General features: G+C 43.5%; 1 protein-coding gene across 2 annotated transcripts in view; it reads right to left on the reverse strand.

The window, feature by feature from the left end:
* Window positions 1-25,568, reverse strand: part of TTC3 (tetratricopeptide repeat domain 3) — a 132,191-nt gene that overhangs the window by 60,369 nt on the left and 46,254 nt on the right. For both annotated transcript variants that reach the window (XM_074970107.1, XM_074970115.1), the window contains 6 exons: window positions 14,257-14,317; window positions 11,316-11,382; window positions 8,182-8,319; window positions 2,070-2,150; window positions 1,125-1,237; window positions 732-858 (listed from right to left, as the gene is read on the reverse strand). In XM_074970107.1, the coding sequence (XP_074826208.1) occupies window positions 732-858; window positions 1,125-1,237; window positions 2,070-2,150; window positions 8,182-8,319; window positions 11,316-11,382; window positions 14,257-14,317 (587 nt within the window). The remainder of the gene's footprint in view (window positions 1-731; window positions 859-1,124; window positions 1,238-2,069; window positions 2,151-8,181; window positions 8,320-11,315; window positions 11,383-14,256; window positions 14,318-25,568) is intronic.

Here is a 25,568-nt window from a genome sequence, read left to right on the forward strand (position 1 = left end):
CATTTTACATGTTAATAGTTCTATCTCAACTTAAGGATAGTGTTTGTGAATGAAAAAATAGTTTTGTTTCTACTATTTCAATGGGAAAGACACTCTTAAAGCTAATGGTTGAGATTTTCAAGGTTGACCAAGAAACGTAACCACACTACTCCCACTAAAATTACTGGGAATCATGTTGTTAAACCCCTAGCAAATGTTGGCTTTAAAAACTGACAAAGTAACTATTACTTAATTTCATGTTTCTCAGTACTTCCATTCTTTATTATTTATGATTTATTTACTGACAGTGTCCAATGTATTACAGAAATTTTTCTGCACTGAATTTCTAAGTGTTAAGAAACTAACTGATCAACTAACGCTTGGACAACACTGGCAGTGTAGTTTCACAATATACTACCAAAAAAGGTACTAAAGGTCAAGGCCCTACTTCGATCCCAAGTTTTAGGAACCGAGTACATTCAGAAGGGAGCCCAGCCCACTCAAGCAGTGCTGACTTGGTACTAAGGGAACAGATCCCACCTCTTTACAAACTGGGGCTTGGGTAGAGGATATTTTAATTGCCAAGAAATACAGTCGGGGTGAGGATTCTGAGGACTCTTGCTTCTCCCTTCTTGTGTCTTGGTGATACCGTAAAAAGCCAAGATTCATTAGCTGAGTGAAATTGTATTAAATCAGCAACTTCCCATTCATTAAGAAATTCTCCGATTAACAGGGATGATACTTTTATTTACCTGTAATTTCTCAGTCCGAGTCTCTTCAATGACAACAGATGTTGTGGGCCAAGTTAATATTCCAGGTACAATTTTACGATTAATCATTGTATGTGATTGCATGAACTGATGTATAGCATCTGAAAATCTAAAATTTAAACACATACAAGACAGCGAGGTCACAACTTCTACAGCTATTTCATGCAACTGTCTTACATGGAATGTAATGCTTCGTGCTTGTGAAACTGAAAGCCATCATAAATTAAAGACTGTATGAAGTGCAATGTAGTGGAGAAAGGGTTAACTATTAAAGACAAGGATATTTGTTACAAATATCTTCATTTATAGAGTAAATCTACGTTCATTTGTCTCTGCACCAAGCTTAATAAAAATGAAGTTTTACATTATACAAACCTGTTTTGTCTAAGGTATACTTTTCCAATTCCATAATGTGCCAAGCAATTAAATCTCTCCTTGTGATACTGCTCAATTATTGTGTTAAACTGGTCTTCAGCCTTTGCTAATTCCTTCAAAATAAGTTTAAGATAATAACAAATGAATGAGATAGTTAAAAAACAAAAAGGCAAACAGCTTTTGGATAACGGTTCTTAACTGCACACAAAAAATGCAGCACTGCCTATGTTTTGGTCAACTTTAAGAACACTGAAGGTGTGACTATGCACTTTCTTTTTCTTTATGATTTACATACATAAAAAACAGTTCATTGATCTAGACTGAATCATGATTGCATGTTCTGGAAATTAAGCTTCCCTCTCACGTGATCCATTATTTATTATTTTAGGGAGGCAAGGGTACAATGTTATCATTAGTCTTTTCTCCTGAATATACATTAAATAATTCAAAATCTCAAGAGACTAGAAAGCTACAAGAACTCTATTTTTAAAAGTACTCCAAAATATTTGGGGGTGGGAGGGACAACTAAATGAGGCAGAACCTTAAATCCTTATCTGCTGTTGGGCATTCATGGACCAAAAATATTTAAAACGCTACTAACGCTGTTATGGTAGCTGGGTCTACTCAAGTTACTCACTCTCTAAATACTATAAAAAAAAAGGGAAAAAAATGACGTGCAGGACTGATTTCCCTTTGATTAGTAGGCTTGGAGTCCCATTTGAAAACTTATAGGTAATTTTCTTACTTAGTACTTTAATTTCTACAAGTCCAAATACAAGCTTATCTGGACAGTAAACAACATTACTTTCTAACAGCCGAAACCTCCCTTCCTGGAGTTCACCCAGTCATTTCTGTCTGCTCATAAAAGGTGCTGGTGGATCACCTAATGTCTGAACTAGAATTTTAAGATTCAGAAGAATCAACTGTAATAGCTTAAAGTCTTACCTCCGGCTGTCCTATTCCAAGGAGAGCAGTGGCATGTCCATAGATGACTACCACATAGTCAATAACAGCAAGATTCAGCTGCTGCAAATAGTCAAAGAAATCACATTAATAGTATGTGTGAAAAGGTTAAGTTAGTAACCAGAACACACTGCCTTGAAGTAGACAACGTTCTCCACAGAAGGTACAGGGAAAAATCACAATTCATACAATCAATCTTCAAGCAATAACAGATCAGTGTTACAATTGACAGGATCCTGATTTGACCTTTTATGATGGCTTAAAAGGGTCCTCCTGTTCTTTTACCATCCTCAAACATAGCATGGTGATGTGTTCTGGAACTACTGCTTTTGGTAAAATTATACCTGAGCTTACCATACTATGTTCACAGAGAAAATACTCAACACAGGAAGAACAAGTTAATATATTTACTATTTTAGCTAGATGGCTACACTAAATTTCTTAAAGTTTTCCTAAATGAATGGATGTTACTAGAAACTCCACAATTAGGAGACATGATTTCAGGTCAATAACCATGCTATGTGCCTGGACAGTTAAGCTAGTGTTTCTCTTGTTGCAGAAGGAAGCCCTGCCAATGCAACAGGATCTGGGATATTTCATGTTTGTGAGGTGTGTGCATACATATAATACATACACACTATATGATACTTACTCGTAGGGGAATTCTGCGCCAAAAAATTAAATTCTGCACACAGTATTTTAAAATTCTGCACATTTTGTTTGTCAAAAACACAGCTACTCACCTCTCAACTGTTGTTCTTTGAGATGTGTTGCTCATATCCATTCCAATTAGGTTGGAAAATTTTTCCCCTAGCAGCACCCATCGGGTCAGCTGTGGAGCCCCCTGGAGTGGTTCCCTCATGGCGCTCAATATATGACCCTGCTGACCCAGCGCCTCCTCTGTTCCTTCTTGCTGGTTACTCTGACAGGGGAAGGCGGGTGGGTTTGGAATGGACATGAGCAACACATCTCGAAGAACAACAGTTACGAGAGGTGAGTAACCGTTTTTTCTTCTTTGAATGCTTGCTCATATCAAATCCAATTAGGTGACTCTCCAGCCTTACCTAGGTGGTGGGGTTGGACTTAAGGAAATGCTGACTGTAGCACCGCTCTGCCGAAACCGCTTCATCTCCAGCGTGCCGGACAATGGCGTAAAGCGAGGTGAAGGTATGCACCAAGGACCAAGTTACTGCCCTGCAGATTTCTTGGATTGGGACCTGGGACAAGAATGCTGCTGACGAGGCCTGGGCCCTCGTGGAGTGCATTGTAAGAGCCGGGGACAGTACTCTGGCCAACTCATAGCATGTGTGGATGCAACTCCTTATCCAGGAGGATATTCTTTGAGATGAGACCAAGAGTCCTTTCATCTGGTCTCCCACCACTACGAACAACTGGTTCCATTTTCTGAACGACTTAGTGCGCTCGATGTAGAAAGCTAGTGCTTGTCAAACATCGAGCGAGTGCAGCCTCTGCTCCCAGTTACTGGCATGAGGCTTAGGGTAAAAGACAGGCAGGAAAATGTCCTGACTGGTATGTAAGCGTGACTCCACCTTGGGGAGAAAGGCTGGGTGCAGCCTGAGTTGCACCTTATCCTTGTGGAAAACCGTGTAAGGTGGGTCAAAGGTGAGGGCCTTTAGCCCAGACACCCTCCTCGCAGAAGTAATGGCAACCAGGAAAGCCACTTTCCATGACAGATATAGGAGGGAGCAAGTTGCCAGTGGTTCGAAGGGGGTCCCCATGAGCCTGGAGAGGACCAGGTTAAGGTTCCAAACAGGGACAGGATGCCTGATCTGGGAATGTAGGCAGTCCAGACCTTTGAGGAAATGACCAACCATAGCGTTGACGAAGACGGATCAACCAGACGCTACCGAGTGAAAGGCCGCCAGCATGTTCTGAACTCCTGGTAGAAAGGATGCTTCCAGATGAATGGAGTGGGCTATGCAGAACTCCCACAGCCGGAGGGCCTCCTGACATAGGAGAGAGGAATGGGCTCCACCCTGCTTGTTGATGTAAAACACGGCAGTGGTGTTGTCCATTAGAAGCACTACGCACTGGCCTTGTAGTCGGGCCTGAAAGGCCTGGCAGGCTAGGCGCACTGCCCTCAGCTCCTTAATGTTGATATGCAGGGAGAGCTCGTCCTGTGACCACAGGTCCTGTGTCTGGAGGTCTACCAGATGCACACCAATCCCAGAGCCTACGTAACCGTAACCAGGGACAAGGAAGGTTGAGGGTTGTGGAAAGGGACTCCTTCGCACACTGCTCGAGGGTTGAGCCACCAGTAGAGGGATGTGAGGACCTGCCCTGGCACTGTGACCATCAAATTCAAGCTGTTGCACCTCGGGTGGTAGGCCAACGTGAGCCATGCCTGCAAAGGTCTGAGCAGCAGCCTGGCGTGCCAAGTCACATAGGTGAAAGCAACCATGTGGCTGAGGAGACTCAAGCACCCCCTTGCTGCTGTGGTTGGAAATGGCTGGAGGCTTTGAATTATGTCCGTGATGACTCAGAATTGGGTCTCTGGCAGAAGAGCTCGCGCCTGAACCAAGTCTAACACTGCTCCAAAGACTTCTATTCTTTGGGTCGGTTCCAAGGTCGACTTCTCCAAGTTGAGGAAGACGCCCAGTCGCTCAAACGCGTACCTGACCAAACGGATTTGGGACTGCACCTGCCCCCTGGTGTGGCCCCTAAGCAGCCAGTCATCGAGGTAGGGGTATACTTGTACCTGCTGTTGACGGAGGAAAGCAGTCACCACCAACATGCAGTTGGTGAACACTTGGGGGGCTGTTGAGAGGCCGAATGGTAGGACAGTGAATTGGTAATGCTTGTGGTTGACCATGAAGCGTACGAAGAACCGGTGTGTGAGACGAATCGCTATATGGAAGTACGCATCTTTCATGTCGAGGGCGGCATACCAGTCTCCTGGATCCAGGGAGAGGATAATGGTAAACAGGGAGACCATGCAGAACTTCAACTTTTCCATTAATTTGTTGAGTCCGCACAGATCTAGAATGGGTTTGAGACCCCACCTTGGCCTTGGGGATTAGGAAGTATTGGGAGTAGAATCCCTTGCTCCTTAGCTCCTGAGGAACCTCCTCCACCGCTCCCATGGTGAGGAGTGCCTACACCTCCTGGATAAGGAGTTGCTCAGGAGAGGGGTCCCTGAAATGAGACAGGGAAGGGGGTTGGGTGGGAGGGAGGGTAGGAGCAGAACTGGAGAGAATATCCCACTTCCACCATAGGGAGGACCCAGCTGGCCAAAGTTATTTGGGACCAAGCATGGTAGAAGTGGGACAGATGATTCAAAAAAAGACGGGGAAGGATCCGTAATCGAGGCTGGTGCACTGTCCTTGGGCGCCCCTTCAAAAGGGCAGCTTGGAACCAGATGATGGATTAGTCAAGCCCTGGCCCAGCCCGGAAGGGGGGCTGGAAGGCTTCCTTCAGCCGCTCCTGCCCCTTCTCCTGTAGAAGTCCTGCCTCAGCCGAGGAGGGTAGGAGCATTGCTGTTGTTGGGGCTTGAAATGTTTGTGTTGGGTTGCCAGGGCGTGCATACCCAAAGATTTCATAGCAGCCCGTCTTTCAGGCCATGTAGCCGAGAGTCAGTCTGCTCCACGAACAGGCCTGCCCCATCAAAAGGCAGGTCCTGCATTGTCTGTTGAACCTCAGGCAGAAGGCCCGAGGCTTGCAACCAAGAACTACGCCTCATGGCGATACCAGAAGACAAGGTGTGCACTGCTGAGTCTGCAGTATCCAGTGAGGTCTGTAAAGAGGTCTGTGCCACCACCTTGCCCTACTCCACTACGGCTCCGAATTCCTCCCTGGTCTCTGATGGAACCAGCTCTAATTTGAGAATCAAGTTCCAGGAGCTGAAGCTACACCAGCTCAGAATGGCCTGCTGATTGGCAATCCTGAGTTGCAGCTCCCCCCCGCCACCCAAATCGAGTACACCTTACGCCCAGACAAGTCCAGGTGCTTGGCCCCTGCCTCTCTTTGTTCATTGCTGCAACCACCAATGAACAAGGCTGCGGGCGCATGAAGAGGTATTCGTACTCCTTCGACGGGACGAAGTATTTCATCTCAACGCCCTTAGCAGTGGGAGGGATGGAGGCCGGGGTCTGCCAGATGGTCTTGGCCTTGGCCTGTATGGTCTTAATGAGGGGCAGAGCCACCCTCAAAGGACCTTCTGGGGCCAAGATGTCGACCATCAGGTCCTCTGACTCCACCACCTCCTTGGCCTGCAGACCCATGTTGCACGCAACCCTGCGACGGAGGTCCTGGTGGGTGCGGTTGTCTATGGGGTGATGGTCTGGAGACAGAAGTGCCTGCAACGGCCTTGTCTGGGGAGGAGGATGAGGAGGCTAATTGGGAAACGGGGTCCTCCTGTCCCTCCTGCTCATCAGGGACTTCCTGTCCTATCTTGCTGGCTGGACCATGGTTCTGCTTAGGAACCGGAGTTGGAGTTGGGTTGGGGGGGGGGTCCGGGGGGAGAGTGGAGGTGGGCACTGCACCTCCTCGGCACCTTGAGGGGTGGGGCAACTGGCAGAAGCCTCTGGCAACAACAGTTCAGAGGTGGCTGATCGGGAGCCTTTAGACTGGGTGCCTTGCGCTTGGTGGTATGCCCACAGGGTCCAAAATGGCCACTGCACTGGTCCCTGCCACTGCGCAGGCCACGGTCCTGCCCCCATCTCAGAGCATCCATGGCCCAACCGGTGCCAACCCTGTTCTGAGCATCTAGATCCCGCCTCTGAGTCCGAAGACCAGGACCGCTATGGCCAGGGCGGTGCCGAGCGGAGTTGATCCTGTGAGCGGTGCCACGCCGGAGAGCGGTGCCGTGACCTGGAGCTGCGCAGGGTTGCTGAGTGGCACCGGGACTGGTGCCAGGAGTGGGACGTGCCATGCAACGGGGATCGACGCATGGATCAGCGTCACGAGCAGGAACACTGGCATAACCTGGAACAGTGCCGCAAGTATGACTGGTGCCAGAATTGTGAGCGGCGCTGAGGGACGGAGCATCGCTAGTTTGCCTCGAGACGGTGCCATGCGATTTGGTACCGGAGGCTTGGTGCGACAGGTGGGTGACCTTGGCGCTGTCGTGGCAATGAGGTCCCTCATGGCCTGAAAGGTGTCCGAGGTGGATGACCTGGGCTGGGGAGTCCAACGGCACTGGACTCGACGGTCCTCCTTGCAGGGCCGAAGTCAACGGTGCTGTCTCCGCAGGCTTCAGTGCTGGGTGCTCCTCTTAAGGACACACCCCATTGGCGCACTCCACAGGGGTGGACCTCTGGGATGCAGAGCTGCTCCTCCCTTGCTTCCGGTGCCACGTCTGCGTCAGGGAGTGGGAGCCGTGCTGGGTCAATCCAGCCGTTTTCAGCGCTGGGGAGCATCGGTGGTGCAGGTCTCTGAGAGTCCTTCCACAGTGCCGCTTCCACCATAGTCGCCGGGGCGCTACACACCGATGAACTTGGTGCCGGGTCTTGCCATGCCGGTGGAGGCTGCGGTCTAAATGCCACCTCCACAAGGAGCTGCTTGTGCAGAACATTAATTCTGAGCAAATTCTGCATTGCGCAGTGGCGCATAATTCTCCCAGGAGCAGATACTGAAAACTACATTAAAAATTGTATGAAATGTATGACAATGAAAATATGTAAGAAGGTTATTGGGGATAGATTAGATAATTAAAGAAAAATCACGGCATTTGCCACAGAGAGTTTATAATCTAAAGAGAGAATAAATATGGCTATGGATCACATCTTAAAATGTTTAGGATGTGCAATTTTGTGTATATGCACACACATACAAATTTGTATTCCCAATACATTTTAATGTCAAGATGTTGTCCATGATCACCATAACCACTTTATATGTTGTTATCTTTTTTCCTATTCTCTATCTTTTTAAATTATAAGCTATTTGAGACACACTACTTTTTTTTACATTTGTACAATGCCTAGCACATAGTGGAATGTGACTGGAAACAAGTAATAATAAATAATAAATAATAATAATGACTGCTTTGCGGGGGGAAAGCAGTGAAATATAAAACTTACAGGTCAAGGCTCAATCATCCCTAATAAGTAGCCCAGGGCACCCTACTCCTTACCTTTAACTCTGAAGGATCCAAAATATTCAATAACTTTGAAAAGAATTGTTCAGCACTGCGACAACGCTGGTCCGTCAAGGCTGTATAGCCATCATGAACAAGCTTCTTCAACATTTCTGGCAACACAGTTAAATCCACCTACAAAAATCAATCTTAACTAAATCAAATTTTGTTGACTATGTTATGAAACAAGCTACTAATTATTAAAAATGTAATCCAAGAGGTTAAATAATATCAGAGTTCAATATTTTCTGCATTTTGGTTACAAGAGTTCCACCTTTTTTAATTTAGTTCAGTGGCAACATTCACTTTTACCTGGCTTGTGGGTATTCACAGTTTGCACAGAAGTAAATTTGGTAAACTTTAAAAATATTGTTTCAGACGCATTCCCCTCTCCCTCCCCCCCACAACTTCACTGGCTTCCCATTCATTTAAAAATTGTCACCCCTCTATGTCAATGGTCTACTGTTCCAACCTACCACACAGATCTAGGCTTTGTCTACACTACAAAGTTTTGTTGGAAAAAGTTATGCCACTTTAATTAAAGTGCTTTATTAAAAACCGCTATTGCATGTCCAACTAGCTCCATGTCTCGGCAGAGTGCATCCACACAGTGCACGGTGGTAGCTATCCCACTGTGCAACTGGTCGCAGGATGCTTTGGGAAGGGTTTGCAATACCTCATGGGGCAGGTACAGCATCACATAAGGCAGGTTTCTCAATCCCATCATTTCAGGGGCATCCTAGTAGATTGTCAGCTGCTTTTTCAACTGAAGCGTGTGGTGGGAGGGAGAGAGAGGAGAGTGGTGTGGCTGGGGCAGGCGAGACAGCAGGCTGACCACCTATCCTGAGGGGGGGAAGGGGACCCACACCCCACATCAGCTCCCGACTCTGCTTGGCAGTCGGCACAGCAGTCTCCCCTGAAGCAGCCCACTCTGCCAGCCTATGGTTCTATGTTAGGCAGCTTTTGACAAAAAGTTTTTTTCTGACAAAAAAACTCAGTAGTGTAGACAAGGCCTTAGTCACTCTAAATCTCAACTCCTCTGTCCTGTCCCATGATTTCATCACCACGGTTTAAGAGTCTGCCCCTCAGCACTTTTACCATCTAAAAGCAGACTTCCTATATTTTTTCACCTTACACTCACCCATTTCTCTAAAACAATAAAGCAATTTGAAAACATTTTTTCTCTCCCTGGTCTATATCTTTTCACTTTTGGTTTTCTTTTATATTTAATGCTGCAATATCTTGGGTATTGCATGAGCTTGTTACTCCTCTAAAGTTGCTGTATAAATGAGATAAACACAGAAGTCATTAGTTCATAAAGTGGTCTAATATCTTAGGTTCTGATCCTATGCTGTGAACCACATGATGGACTGCTGTGCAGAAGTCCTCCAAGCACAAGTAGTTGCAGGATTGGAGCCTTAGTATTTTGAACAAGTAATTAAGGAAAAACAAAGCTGAATTTAATGTCATAAAGTAGCTATTATGCATAGGTATCAATTACTTGTTAAAGACGACTGCATAAGGATTTTTACAATGCACGAACAAGGCAGTACATGTACGTATACACACACCATAATGCCTCATTGTTCCTGTGTCAGGCATACCTGTTTTATAAGCTTTCATTCCTCATTTTCTTTTAAGATATGAAATAATTTAAACGTAAAAAATTATGAATAAAGCTCATCATTGTCTCTCTAGGCAATAGAAGATAGGGTTGGGGGTGGGAAAGGAATGATAAAAGTGGGGAAATATTGGATGGGGGAGGATGACTTGAGATTCTAAGCTGCCCGATTTCCTGAGAGTGTGTTATACTGAATTATACTGCTGTATTTTAATTATGCTTGGGTATTATTTTGGTGTATTTTTAAGCTTTGGCGAGGGTGCTAGAGGGTATCATTAGATCCCCTTTTTCCTATTTACATAAATCCAAAGGAATACATTAAAAACATATTATAACAAGCTGAATACTAAAGAAATTCACTATTACACAGACTGTAATGATCTCCTAAGTCATACCTAAAATTCCAGTTTTCAGTACGTAAAATTGTTTTATTTTCAGATTCTCTGAAGTAGAAATTGAAAAGTTATTAATATTTAAAAAATTACTTGAAACATTACAATCATGTTTCACCCAAATATTAAAAATTTGAATGAAGGGAAAACAAAAGCCAAATCTACCTAGTCCTGTTGGTACCACTGAAGTGAGATTTCGAAGTAATGACCTTGTCAAATCCATGTTAACATCTTCTCATTCTGTGCTGAGACTAGCCAGTGTCAAACATTGGGGCCTTAGAGAACATTTTAAATTTCAAAAGTTTTATCTTGATGAATTTTAGATTAACTTTCATCCATCAAAATTCAGATTTCAGAAGTCAAGCTGAAAAACCATAGCTGAATTCCAAAACAAAATGGTTACTACAACTGCCCTATTTGCAAAACAAATAAGAACATTCATCTACTCTTAGGATAGAATGGAGAAAATGCTGATGGTGAAATTTGTCATAAATCTGAATTTGTATTTATTTTCCTGATCTTTGAGTGACTGGTTGTCAATTTATGTTATTTTTATTATTATTATGTGGTTCTTGTATTGAATTTTCTGTAAATTGGTGACATAAATGTCTGTCTTTCTTAGGATTCATGGCCCAAAGTCAACCATACCAACTTCCTTAAAAGTAGTTTTGTGTCTCTTGAGTTTTGATACTTTTGGAGGATCGTTGGATAGCCTCTGTGACATAGAAAATGTGTAATATTTTAAAAGATATTCACCTAAGAGGTACTTTTCCAAAGCTGATGCTTACTTAATTGTAAACTTCAATTAAAATGTCCTAATCTGCACTTGATTAGCAACATAATAAATTAACACTGCAGCAGAATTTAGGGGCTGATGGTGTTTAATTTGGTTCTATTGTACCAGAGTATACATAGCCCTGTTCAGAAGTTTATGCTTGTCTGATAGATGTGTAGTTAAATCCTGGGCTGCCTCAACATGTTAATTAAATACCATTGTTGTATTTTTTAATACTTAAGTAATGTTATTGCCAAGATAACATGATTTATTCAAACAAGAGACATGAAAGAAGTTTTTTTAAATTAAGATCCTAGTGTTTTCAGTTGTTTCCTTCATTTACCTGTTGGATAGCACTACAGAGTTTATCCTGGATGTTTTTAGAATCGATCTTCAAACTCAGATGATCTCTACAATTAAAGACAGTATTAGCATCACTGCAATTTTTAAATTGGAATTTGTACATATACATTTTATATACTCCATTCTTCAGAGGGTGAAGAAATTCGTTGGCTTATGTAGCTATATGGGGTATGCCTGCACAGCAACTGGGACGGTGCTTCCCAGAGCAGGTAGACAGATATGCACTAGCTCTGCTCAAGCTAACACACAAAAAACAACATTATGACTGAGCATCAAGGACGGGGCACAGGGCTAGCCACCTGAGCCACTCTGCTATTTTTAGTGCACTAGCTCCAGCATAGCTAACATGCATCTCTCTACCCGTGCTGAGAAGCATACTCCCAGCTTCTAAAGACATTTGATTATACCTTCATCTCTGCCCCATGTGCAAGGGCAGCAAGCACTCATCACATGGGAAGAGTCCTAAAGATTGTGTGCTAAGGAAATGGAGATTTCTAGGAAGGAATGTGTCTGTTGTATACAGTAGAGCAAGTGTGAGGGGACCTTGAAAATGATATGATCCAAGCTATGCTGGTGTGGCTAAATTTTAATTCACTAATTAGTATGAGATCCACAGTATCCTCGACTGCACAACAAACACATTCATTGTTATGGCTAGGCTCCATAGACTTTTCACAGCAACAGCCACAAAGATATAAAAGTAGATTGTGATTAAGTAATGGCATCAACACATTTTCTTAACAAGAATTTTCTAATTATGCATTTATTTATAAAATTGCGAATGGCCTCTGAACAATACAAAAACTTCAAATAGTGCAGCCTCTCCATGACAGATGCAGTAATTAAAGAAATTTAGTCAGCTGTCTGGACCTGTAAAGTTAATCAAAGTGTAGTTCAGCTCTGAAAAGTGACTTCAAAATGGCCTAGTAGGGTTTCATACTTTGGTGTTCCACTAACACCATATCAAATTTGTTTCAGGCTGTGAGATTGATAGATTATGTAGTCAGCCACTGTGATAAAGAATGTTACAGCTGAAAAGCAAACCAAAAAAATTCTGCTGTGTCTAGACACAGTTCTCTATTAAAGGATCTTTGAATACCTATCCTTGATCACACATCTAATTATCTGAGAGGTAAAAACAGCAAACTGACAGCCTTAATACAAACTTAACAAAATTTTATAGCCGGTGTACCATTCTTAGAAGTTTTAATAATTATTTTATGACTTTTATGATAATTATTTTTCAAAGTAAGATCTACTGTAATAGCTACAGGCTCATCTTAATGTCAGTAATGCATTTACTATCATCAAGAAACCCCTTTGGCAGAAGTAAACAGCTATGTGGTACAAGATGGTTATACAAGCAGTGATTTGGATTTGTTTGTATTCTCTCTCTCTCATATGCACACTATTTTTAGACATTTGTTTATAGACATTTCTCTGGTAATTCTAACACTTTAGCATCTCAATACCTTCGAACCTATACAAATGTGTTATAATTAGCGATTCTGCTATTACTTTCCTTTTTTGCTAATCTGTTTTTTAAAATAACTTCTATGCCTTGTGAATATGGTTGCCAGGTAACCCATTTTCGATCGGAACACCCAGTCAAAAAGGGATCCTGGCAGTAGAGCTGTCTGGGCCTTTAAAAGTCCGGTTGGTAGCACAGCAGGGCTAAGGCAGGCTCCCGCACTCCTCACTCCCTCCTGCGCCCCAACCCCCTGCCCCAGCCCTCAGCCCCCTCCTGGAGCCTGCATCCCATATCCCCTCCCACACCCTAACCCCCAGTCCCAGCCGTGAGCTTCCTCCTGCACCCAAACTCCTTCCCGGAGCCCGCACCCCATCCCTTGTCCCAACTCAGAGCCCCCTCCCGCACCCTGAACCCCTCATTTCTGGCCTCACCCTGGAGCCCACACTCCCAGACCAGAGCCATCACCCCCCCGCATCCCAATCCCCTGCCCCGAGCCCCCTCCCACAACCTGAACCCCTCATTCCCAGCCCCACCCCAGAGCCTGCACACCCAGCCGAAGCCCTCACCCCGCACCCCAAACCTCTGCCCCAGCCTGGAGCCCCCTCCCACACCCTGAACTCCTCATCTCTGGCCCCAGCCTGGAGCCCAGACCCGCAGCCAGAGCCCTCACCCCAACCCCCTGCTCCAACCCGGTAAAAATGATTGAGTGAGAGTGGGGAAGAGTGAGCAACAGAGGGAGGAAGGATGGAGTGAGTGGGGGGTGGGGCCTCATGGCAGAGCCTTGGGGAAGGGGCAGGGCAAAGGTGTTTAGTTTTGTGCGATTAGAAAGTTTGCTACTTCACAAGTAGGGTTGCCAACTCATTTAGAGCATTCACTTACTTACAAATGTTAATCAATTGTTGGGACATGATTTTAGATACTTATTATAAGACTATTACAGAAAAACTGTTGAAGGAGAAAAGTTGAGCAAATTTAGCAGTGATAATATTTATATGGTCCTGTTTTTCTGGGTTCCTTTGGTCACTGAAGATCTAATTTTTAATCATGGCTCTTCCTTCTACAGCTTAGTTTCTTCTTCTTGGACCTTCAAGGAAATCATAAACTTGTGCTAATGACAATTATCCATTGCTATTGAAACAACTGTGATCAAATTCAATATTACAGACTTCTACACAGAATCAAAAAAAGATGAGAACCACCATTACTGGTCAACCACTTTAAAAAAAAAAAATATATGAACAGCTTCTTTATTAGCTAGGAGTGCACAAAATGTTGAAGTCTCCAACATGTCAATGAGAGTTTGTATCCAATATACCTGAATGCCTTCCTCATGTGAAAATTTGTCCTTTGAGGAATATATAAAAATAGGAACAGTGAAAATTTCATTAATGTTCTTCCAAAGATTTTCACCATGTAAAGTTACTAAAATGATAAAATATCTCCTTCTTACCTCGTCTTTTCAGAATCACTGGTTTTGTTCTTTAGTTTTCCTTTATTTTGGTGATTCTCTCCTGTTACATAAAAATATCATTTTGAACCAATTGAAGACAACATTCATTTAAAAGAACACCAACTCGAAAAATCACATTTTGTCTGAAAATTTTGTACCTCCAACAGTTACAAATATCTCAGATTAATGTAACTGAAAGAAGTTAATAAAAATATCACTTCTTTCTTTATCCAGTTTGTTTACTTTGGAAATTTACCACCACTTTGTGTACAATTTCTCCCTTGCTAGAAGACCCTTTTAATTAAGAAGAAAAACCCTTACAATTGTTTAAAGAAACTTATTTTTTAAACAATCACATATTATAAAGAGGTTATATCAGCAACAAGCTAAAAATTATTTCATTTTGAAAATTCCTGTTGACATTGTCTAATTTTTTGAACAAGTAAAATATCAATATGGGCCTTATTAGAACATATTTCATATTATAACTTCAATTTGCTGTATTTAGCCACAATACTTAAAGAATACCTTTCTGAATAGACTCATTCAGTTCAAACGACTGACTTTACATGGAGAGAGAAAAGAAATGGAGAGAACACACACTCCAGTATACCCAATCTAAATAAGTTATTTTCTCTACCTATGCCAGTCCACGCTGTAATGTTCTACGGATGAGGAGAATTCATGACAAAGTTTCTTCCTCTCTATATTACATCATATCAGGCAACTGTAAAAGAGATCTTTTTTTCCTGTAAAATTATAATTATTCCACCACAGATTAATTCCAATTTTTTAAAAAGTGATTAATGATTTTGGGTGCCAAACTTGAGACACCATAAGTGGGCATGAGTTTCTGCAAGTGTTAAATAGAAGCCTTTTAAAAATTAAGCACCCTTAGGATGTTTCAAATTGGGCTCCCAAAATTACTAATGACTTAAAAATTTTGGCCTAGATTAGCTTTAGGACTGCAGATCTTTGTCTCAGACCAATATTAAGCTCTGAGGCTATAAAATGTGCAGATGCTTGAAAGATTCAGATGATCAATAGCCACAGAAAATTTATTGTCCAACACATCACTGTTGAGCCCGTGTCTTAGAAACCCAGTCATCTGTGAGATACTAGGTCAATTAGAACTCTGAGAAGAATTTATTAAACAAATGTCCATCAAGGATACCTATCACTGTCTCCAGTGCAGGTAAGTGATTGAAGTCAAACTCAAGTAATTAATTCTAATACTTCACATATCTTAATATTGTGATGATTACTCAATTGGTTGGTTCCTGTGATAATTTAAAACTATAATTTTAAGGATTTCAGAGTGGTAGCCGTGTTAGTCTGTATCAGCAAAAACAACGAGGAATCCTTGTGGCACCTTAGAGACTAACAAATTTCACTCCCATCTTTTCATGTGCTGTAATATATATATACTGCTTGCTGTATTTTTCACTCCATGCAGCTGATGAAGTGGGTTTTAGCCCACAAAAGCTTATGACCAAATAAATTTGTTAGTCTCTAAGGTGCCACAAGGACTCCCTAGTTTTTTTTTTAATAATAATTTTAGAATGTATAATGAACATATTATACATTAGTGGCATTTTTATATTAATTTATTACAATTCTATAGGTAAAAGAGCAACATAATGAAAATGCAACAAAATGAAGAAAAACATTTAAAAGTATTTTGATTTCTTTTCTGGTCTGCTAGAAATAAGAAGTGAAACCACTGGTTGGAAAAGTATTTTTGCTCAATTACTTGCCTAAAGATGGAAGAAAATGAAAGGTAAGATTGGATGTTTGAATGTGTTTATTATTAAGTCAAAATTCAATTTTTAACATTTTTATTTTTGTTTTGAATTTTTAGTAGATTTTAAATGAAAGCTTTATGAGACAGGCAATTATTTTGCTGTTCAACCTTTCACCAGTCCATGATCAGAAGATCTGATTATCTGTGTAAGCAAAATTATGTTTTGGGACTCCTAAATAGACAATTAATAGTTGGCAATGTTCAGTTATAGATTTGGTGAGTGCTGGATTTTGCCAGGGTTCTTCATGACATGCTAAGTTATGAAAATCAGGATTTTCTCCTTTTAAAAAAAAAAAAAAAAAAGGATGCTCATTGACCACAACTTGATAAAAGGCTTAGCAAATGCAAGGATATACTTTATTCTGACTCACTGAAGTACTCCAGGAGGATTTTTTTAAATCACTGTTTTAAATTAGGCTGAGGCGCTGTAAAACTAATTTGAAAATATGTGCTACTGCAACTTTGGATGAAAATGTATAATGAATATATTATACATTAGTGGCATCTTTTATATGAATTTAATACAAATGCTATAGGTAAAAAAACCATGAAAATTAAGACTGATTCTGCAAATACTTAAACAGGTACACCACTGTATTCACACGAATAGTCCCATGGGACTATTTATGTACTTAAACATATGCATAAGTATTTGCAGCATCAGGGACTAATATGTTTATTAAAAACTTCTTAGTGGCATAAAATCTTTATCACTTTAAAACAAAAATTACCTCAGTGTTAACAATGAAAAGTTATTTAGACTTAATAAAATAATTATGAACTTTAGAATAAACAAACCAAAACCTTTTAAAAAATAGGAGCCTAAAGTTAAGATTTCTGTGGGAACTCTGCACTGTGCAGGTTCAAATATTTACTGAAGGTGACACTTACAAATAATAATGCACAACAGAGTTTCCTCATACTTGTAGCCTGTGGGAAACTAGCAAATGAGAGCCTGTCTGAAACCCAGTGTTTTAAGTATATCCTCATTTAAGCGTACAGATTAAATTCTCTTTTCATTATTACACTGGAGTTTTCTTTTAAGGAACTGATATTGCACTCAAGCAAACATTAAAAAACATAACCAAAACCCCATTAAAAAAAACAGTTTTTGTACCTTTGTCCTGCTATTTGCCTAATTAGTGTGTAATAACCCATCTTCTTCTAATGTTTAAAAAGCATATATAGAAAACACCACCACAACATTAAGTGCAACACAAACTTAAGTCCAGAAAAGGAAAAGAACATTCCAATTGGTATGATTCTATTTTATCTTCAATGCATTTCATATTTAAAATATAAAAGACAACAATTAAAAGGAAAAAGACTTGCTCCGTTGTGTAATATAAGTCTCCCCTTCCACTGATCATCCTGATCAAGCACTGCTTATCTGAGAGCACTAATACTTAACTTAGAATCTCAATTTGCTCTTAAAATACAAAACTACAAAAAAACCTCTGCTGAAGTTTACTTAACATACCCATAGGAGAACATATTGAAATGTAAATGAAAAGCACTTACCCCTGAAACATTTTAAAGCTTTACCAGAAGTAACACTAACTCTCACCGGAAGTGCCATTAGGAATGAACAAAAATATACTACAGAAAGGCAAACACACTCAAAAAAATACATGTAAACAAAACTGAAAGGAAAAGAAAAGGAAAATACAAATTAAGAAGAAATGGAAGCACAAGGGTCCTATATAAAATCTCCCACAAGCCACAGCCCTTCACTGAACAAAGAACCCGGAAAAGAATACTCACTCCCTCCACCCACTAAAAACTGTAACAACCAGACATGCACAGCATAACTCCTCCTCCCAAATCAAGGCCAACCTAAATATTTCCTCCAAAATCAGTATTAACACAAAGAATATCTTGTACCACAGACAATTACAAGGAAAACAAAAAAACAAACAAAAACCCGAAAAGCTCTAAAGAGCACAGAATGAAAAGCGTGTCACGTTTTCTAAGAAATTCATATTAAGGAACAGCAATTCACAGCCCTATTATCTGCTTAGCCTTAGTGTGTTCTCTCTTCCCCAAAAACTCAATCCTCCACTAGACCCTATTATTTCTTCTGCAACATCTCTAAAACGGATTAGCCCTTTCTCTCAAAAACACCTGGGTTCATGCCTTGGGCCTCTCTTGCCTCAGCTATTACAAAAGCCTCCTTAACCTTCTTACTCCTCAGATTTTGCCCCTCCAGACTATCCACATACAGCTGTCAATATGATTTTCCTCCTGACCATGATTTTCCCCCTTCATAGATCTCTTTACTGCCTTATACGATCTTTCTGCATTAAGTCCTTGCAATACTTCACAATTCTATGCCAGCTAACATCTCTTCCCAATAATCCTACTACATCGCATCTCTTCGCTACACCCAAAGTTGTCTAGACGTGTCCCTTTGTACCTTTTCCCGGCTTCAAAAATACCTTCTTTCTTCATCATACTTTACATACATATATATATATATATATGCGCGCGCTTAATTGTCTTGTGAATCATTCATACTACCAGATCACTCTTCAACATTCCGGTTCTGTCATGTATTGTTTTGTGTTGTACCCACTTCTGGTTTTAGAGTTCAATCTTGCAAGGTGCTCTTTACTCTGGCCCCAATTCAGCAGAAGTATTTAAGCATGTGTAGTCTCAACAGGACTACTTTTGTGCTTAAGCACTTACGAAGTTACTCACTTTGTGCAGTAATGATGGTTCTTTGAGTTGTGTCCCCCAATGGGTGTTCCACTGTAGGTGACTCCTGAGTAGGGTTGCCAACTTTCTATTGGCAAAAAACCGAACACCCTAGCCCCGCCCCTTCCCCAAGGCCCCGCTGACTACATTCCCCCTCCCTCGGTGGCTCGCTCTCCCCCACCCTCACTCACTTTCACTGGACTGGGGCAGGCGGTTGGGGTGTGGGAGGGGGTGAGGGCTCTCAATGGGGGTGAAGGCTCCAGGGTGGGGCCAGAAATGAAGGGTTCAGGATGCGGGAGGGGGTATGGGCTCTGGGATGGGGCTGGGGATTAGGGGTTTGAAGTGCAGGAGGGGGTTCTGGCTTAGAGGGGGCTCAGGGCATGGGCTTACCTTGGGCGGCTCCCGGTCAGTGGTGCAAAGGCAAAGGTGCAAAAAGGAGTTGTGGTGGGGGGGGAGGGGTCGCAAAGTTGCTATAGGGGGAGTTACGGTACTGCTACCCTTACTTCTGCGCTGCTGCTGACGGTAGCACTGCCTTCAGAGCTGGGCAGCTGGAGAGCAGTGGCTGTTAGCTAGGATACCAGCTCTGAAGGCCCTCAGTCAGCAGCCACCACTCTCCGACCACTCAGATCTGAAGGCAACAGCGCAGAAGTAAGGGTGGCATGGTATTGCTATCCTTATTTCTGTGCTGCTGCTGGCAGGCTGTTGCCTTTAGAGCTGGACACCTGGCCAACAGCCGCCACTCTCTGGCCACCCAGCTCTGAAGGCAACGCAGAAGTAAGGGTGGCAATACCGCAAACCCCATGCAACTCCCTTTTGGATCAGGACCCTCAATTTGAAAAATTCTATATAGCATAGGGTAAAAGCACACAGAAGAACAGATTTCACGGTCCGTGATGAATTTTTCATTGCCGTGAATTTGGTAGGGCCCTACATATCTGATACGGATGACAGAACTGTGGCGCCGAATTGGGAGTCTGTAGCCAAATCCCCCAAGATGTATTCACCAAAGGTATGAGCAGATGCCCAGTTAGCTGTTTTGCAGATCTCTGATTAGGAATACCCTTGGAGAATGCAAGAGAATGAGAGAACGTTGGAGAATGGACCAGGAGACTGACCTCATGGAGTTCATATGTATTGACGATGGGGGCATTTCCCGACGCAATTGATAGAAGAGCTTGAAGCAGCCAGAGACCCACTTGGAGAGTTGCTGAGTTTCAACAGCTGCACCTTTTGATCTATCCACAAGGGAGAGGAATAGTCTCGGGGATTTTTTAAAGGCCTTTGCTCTGTCCCGTCTCACATTAACCGTATGGAGGATGGTCTCTGTTATCCATGTGTCATCATCATCATCATGATGTTCCTATTACGCCTTTGGTGTTTAGGGCAGTGACGAAGCTCCTCCACTCCTGTCTGTTTCTGGAAAGTCTTTCAATGGCTCCCCAGCTGTGCCCAAGGTTTTCAGCTCAGCTTCCACAGCTCTTCACCATGTTGTTTTCGGGCAGCCTCGTTTCCACTTGCCTTCAGGTGTCTGTCTTATTGCTACTCTGGTGATGGAATCAGTTTCCATCCAAAGCACATGACTGATCCATCTCCAATGCCTCCTGGCAATGGTGGTGCTCAGATCCTCTTGGCTGCACTGTGTCAATAGATCTTGCTTTGAGATTGTTCTGGACCAAAAGGTACGGAGGATTTTTCTGAGGCAGGTTGTATGGAATGAAGACAGTTTGGACATGTCATACTTCCTGATTCCCCAGCATTCTGCACTATAAAGTGCAGCTCTGATAAATCTTGAGTTTGGTTTTGGTGTTGTATTTTGATGATTTCCAGAGTGTATTTAAGCTCCTGAAGGTGTTCCCGGCTTTACTGATTTTGTTCCGGATTTCCTGGCTTGTTCCACCGTCCTGGCTGATGGTGCTGCCCAAGAATGTGAATATTTCTACATTGGTGAGAACATAATCCTCTATCCATACTGGTGATGGTGAGGCAATATTAAAGGTCATGATATTTATCTTATTGCAGTTGATTTTCAGTCCAATTTGCTGGCTGAATGTGATGAGTCAAATTGTTTTTTCTTGTATATGGTGTTGGGTATGTGATAGGAGAGCGACAACATCTGCGAAGTTCAAGTCTTCAACGGATGAGAGGAGTGTCCATTTAATGCCTCTGGCATGTCTTCTGTTGTACGCTGCATTACCTAGTCGATGGCAACGTTGAAGAGGATTGCAGATATGACACGCCCGTGACGTACTCCTGTTTTGAGTTCAAAACTGAGCTCACTGTAATCAACACTGCATGTAAAGTTGAAATAGAAGCTTTTGATGACGTTGATTATACGGAAAGGAATTTCATATGCCCACAGAATGCACCATAGGTGGTCTTCTGAATGCTATCAAAAGCCTTCTCAAAGTCTATGAAATTTATGAAGAGTTGCCATTGCCATTCTAAGCACCGTTCTATTATGTTTCGCAGAGTGAAGATCTGGTCTGTGCATCCACGCCCTTTCAGAAAACCAGCTTGCTCTTTTCTGAGAACACTATCAACTGCCTCTGATATACGCTGGACTATGATCTTACACAATACTTTGCTTGGCACAGATAAAAGTGTGATACCACACCAGTTATTACAATTACTGAGAGTTCCTTTCTTTGGTATCTTCACTATAACCCCATTGGTCCACTCGTCTGGCACTTTTTCCCTTTCCCAGTCTGATGTAAATAGAGGGGCCAGGATAGGTCCTGCTAATTTAGGATTCACCTTGAACAATTCTGCATTCAAGATATCCTTGCCAGAAGCTTTCCCATTTTTTAAGGATTTGATGGCTTGAATGATCTCTTCCTTAGTTGGGGTGGCTCTGTTGATATCAAGATCTTCTTCTGCCTCCTGGATGTTTGCTTCCTCTTTAGGTGGCTCCCTGTTCAGCAATTCTTTGAAATGCTCTGTCCAATGCTTTTCTTGTTCTTTTTCGGTTGTTAGTAGGTGTCCTTGTTTGTTTCTGATGAGAATGTTTGTTGGTGTCTGCCATTTACCACTGATAAGCTGCTTCATTTTGTAGATGGTTCCTTGCTCACCACGAGCAGCTGCATTCTCTGCTTGTGTTACCAGATTATCAAAATAATGCCGTTTGTCCGCTCTCACAAGGCGTTTGACCTACCGGTGTGCCTTGCTATACTGCTCGTGGTATTTGTCTTTTAGCTTCTGGGATTTTGTGTCTAAAACTTTTTTCTTCATCCATGTGTTTAGGGTAAAATGTTTAGGGTAAAATGTTGGAAGCTGAATAAGTTGGTTCATGTTAAAAGCAGAAGACACTTTAGGGGTGAACTTCAGATGCAACTTGAGTGTGACCTTGTCCGGAAAAAATATCCTGAAAGGAGGTTGAGCCATCTGTTGGGGTGGTGCTGACGTAAGTCTGGTAACCTGAAGTCCTACATCTGCTAGAGGATTTGGGGAGCAGAGTTCTGTTAGCATCAGGCTGGGAAAACTGCTGAATTGTGACTATCATTGGGGACTTGGGTAAACTGATGGTGGCCTTTGGTCAAATCATGTAAAAGAAAAAGTATACAAAAAACGACATGACATAGGTGTATGTTGCCCTGAAACATGGATGCCCCCGCAAGAGTCCCAGTGAGAAGTTAATAATTATCAGTAGTGTCAACCTCAAACAGTGGCCTGTTCTCAGTTGTCCCTCACAGAACTATCATAGGACAAATTAATTACATGCCAGCTAGGCATAATTTGAAGACATGTGGCACCTCTGTGCAAGATAGATATAAGGGCTAGAAAAGAAAGGCATCAGGAGGAGGGCAGGGCTGGATTAACCCTCCTGTGGGCCCGGGGCTATTAGATTTTGTGAGGCCCCTTTACACAAGTCTTTTTCCTGGGAGGAAGTTTGGTGCAGGAGGGGGCTGGGGCAGGGGATTGGGGTGTAGGAGAGGGTGTGGGGTTTAGGAGGCAGTTTGGGTGCAGAAGGGGGCTCCAGGCTGGGGCAGGGGTGCAGGAGAGGGTGCGAGGTGTAAGCTGCGGCCGGGAGGCGCTTACCACAGGTGGCTCCTGGCCAGCGATGCAGCAGGGCTCAGGCTGTCTGCCTGCCTGCCATAGCCCCATGCTGCTCCCAGAAGTGGCTGGCTGCTAGCCGTCTTTGTGGCCCCTGGGGGGGAGAGGGGCAGCGGGTCTCCGTGCGCCGCCCCCATAGCTCCCATTGGCCGGTTCTGGACGATTTCAAACACCCGCTTGTCAGAGGTTATCTGTTCCCAGATGCTGTAAAATGGGGAGAGGCCATCTCTGAAAGGAGGAGAGCGATTTCCCAGTGTGTGGTAGTAGAGAGAGTGTTCTACGGCCACCTCAACCAACTTGTCAAAACTACCATTTTGATATTGATGGCTGTGACAAAGTCGTTTGTGGTCCTGACTGCTTCCGCTTAGGGAACCTCAATTTCTTCCTTTGAGGTTCATAGGGCCTCTGTGATTGATACTGAGGCATATATTGCAATGAACAAGGCTTAAATTGTGGCCGAGGGCTATGCTTCCTCTTCTAGGCTGGAGTGTAAATTCCCAGTGAGCAGAGGGTCACCAAAGAATCCTTCTGTGTGTGAAGGGATGCATCCATCTTCTCAGTGAACAGCTTCATTCCCTCACAGGAGAGGTCCTCCACTGTCTCCTGGAACTCTTTGGGGAAACCTGATGACTGTAGCCACGAAGCCCTTCTCATAATCACCGCAGTGGAAATCAGGCACACTGCTGTACCTGCTGCATCTAGAGCAGATTGGAGGAATGTCTTCACTACCAGTTGGCCCTCTCTGATTATGGCCGAGAATTGGTCTTTATAAGAATCTGGCAGCTGTTCAATAAAAGAATTTAACTTCCCGTAATTCTGGTAGAACTTGGCCAATAAAAAGCCTGGTAGTTAGCCACCCATAACTGCAGAGAGGCAGATGAGTATGCTTTCCTGCCGAACAAGTATTTTCCGTCCCGCTCAGAAGGAGTGGGCCTAGATTGGTACTGGAGGCCCCTAGAACTAACTGCGTCCACTATAATAGAGTTCAGAGGTAGGTGAGAAAACAGGAACTCTGTGCCCTTTGCCAACATAGTACTTTTTGTCCACCCACTTACCCATTGGCAGTGCAGAGGCTGGGGTCTGCCATACGATTCTGGCAGGGTATGGAAGCACCTCATTCACAGGGAGCGCACTTAGGCAGAGGTGGAAGTATGCAGAATATCTACCAGTTTGTGGTTCAGTCACCTCATGTAGCTGAATTTGTAGGACTTCTGCAACACTCTGGGCCAATCCTGCAATGACTTGAAGTCATCCGCCATGGATGGCGGAGGAGGCATCACCGCCTGATCAGGCGAGGAGAATGACACACAGGCTTGAAGGGTGCCCTCTCTTTCTGCCTGAAGGCTCGATTTCCTCCATCAGTTGTACGGCAGGTTCCGTGGTCCTTGATGCTGTTGCTGAAGGAGGGTATCTCCTAGATTGCTGTATCACACTAGGACCCTGGAGGTTTTCTGTCTCTGGGCTGGTCCCAATATGGCCACTGGGGGTAGCAGGCTGGCAGCTGATACCGAGGCTGCCCATATCATGGAGGTTGAGGGGCTGGCAGGCGTATACCTGTTGTCTATGCTGGAGTTGAGGCCAGTATGGTGGGTATGAGGAGCACTGGGAAACCAGGTCCTCTTGCTAACTCTTTAATTCCTCTGAGGAGAAGGGCAGTGCACGGCACGGAGAAGCCATCGATTCCAATGCCCTGGGGGAGCTCGGTACTGGGGCTCTGGTGCGGAGTATGGGTGAGTCCGGTACATCAGATATGGAGAGGTCAGATGCACACCAGAATTCTGTCAGTGCAGGGAGCGTTGGTGCCAGTAGTTGTCATTGCTGATTGGCTTGTACTGATGGAGACAGCAACGTGGGCCTGACCAAATGGTCCGCCCGTGCCACGTGCACCAGTGTTGGTGCCGTTGACGTGACAATGTGGCCTTCCCTAGGGTGGACTTTTTATGTTTTTCACACCCTCTTAGTAACAGAGCTTCTTTGCCCATGCCCATTGGGTCTTTGGGATGACTGACTTGCTCAGTCAGCTCAGTACCTTGAGAAGTCAATCTACTCAGCGTTGATGCTGATAGTACCAATGGTAAGGATGGAGCCGAGGAACATTTCCAGCTCAATCTGGGTTCGCTGTGGGGACTCAGACCTTTTCTTAAAGGTCTTGAGTGGCTCGTCTCCTTGGAATCACCTGCCTTTGACATAAAAGGTTGCAGTTATAGCTCTCACCGGGACTCCGGGGGTTGAAGGGCCGACTCTGTGAGCGGAAGTTTAAGCTTCAATTCTCTGTCCTTCTTGGACTTGGGTTTTAGCTGCTGGCATCAATCACACTTTTGTGGATTGTGCTGTTCCCCCAAGCAGCAAATGCATTGCAAGTGTCCCTCTGTTACCGGGATGGATTCCTCGCAGGTCGGACACTTCTTGAAGCCTGGAGAGTCAGGCATAACCTGGTCCAGGAGGTCCCGCGATTGACAGGAGGCAAACCCTTTCTTTTCTTTTTCTTCTCTTTTTCCCAGTTTTTTTTTGGGGGGGGGGCACGGCCAACTGAAAAACCGAAGGTACTTGAAGAAAAAAAAGCTTCAAGTGAGGTTAAATTTGCAAATCCACGGCGCATTAATGATCCATGAACAGACAGCTCTCAACTCCGTCTCTAGCCAGGAGTGGTTGAGAAGGAACTGAGAGGGAAATGCCCGTGCATGCTGGCTAGCCTCGTGGCAAGCGAGGAGCTACGCGGGCAGGATGGACTGCTATCGTAATTCTCTGATCAGCAGCACAG

Source organism: Natator depressus, chromosome 1 (genome assembly GCF_965152275.1).
Source record: "Natator depressus isolate rNatDep1 chromosome 1, rNatDep2.hap1, whole genome shotgun sequence".
NCBI classification, from domain to species: Eukaryota; Metazoa; Chordata; order Testudines; family Cheloniidae; genus Natator; species Natator depressus.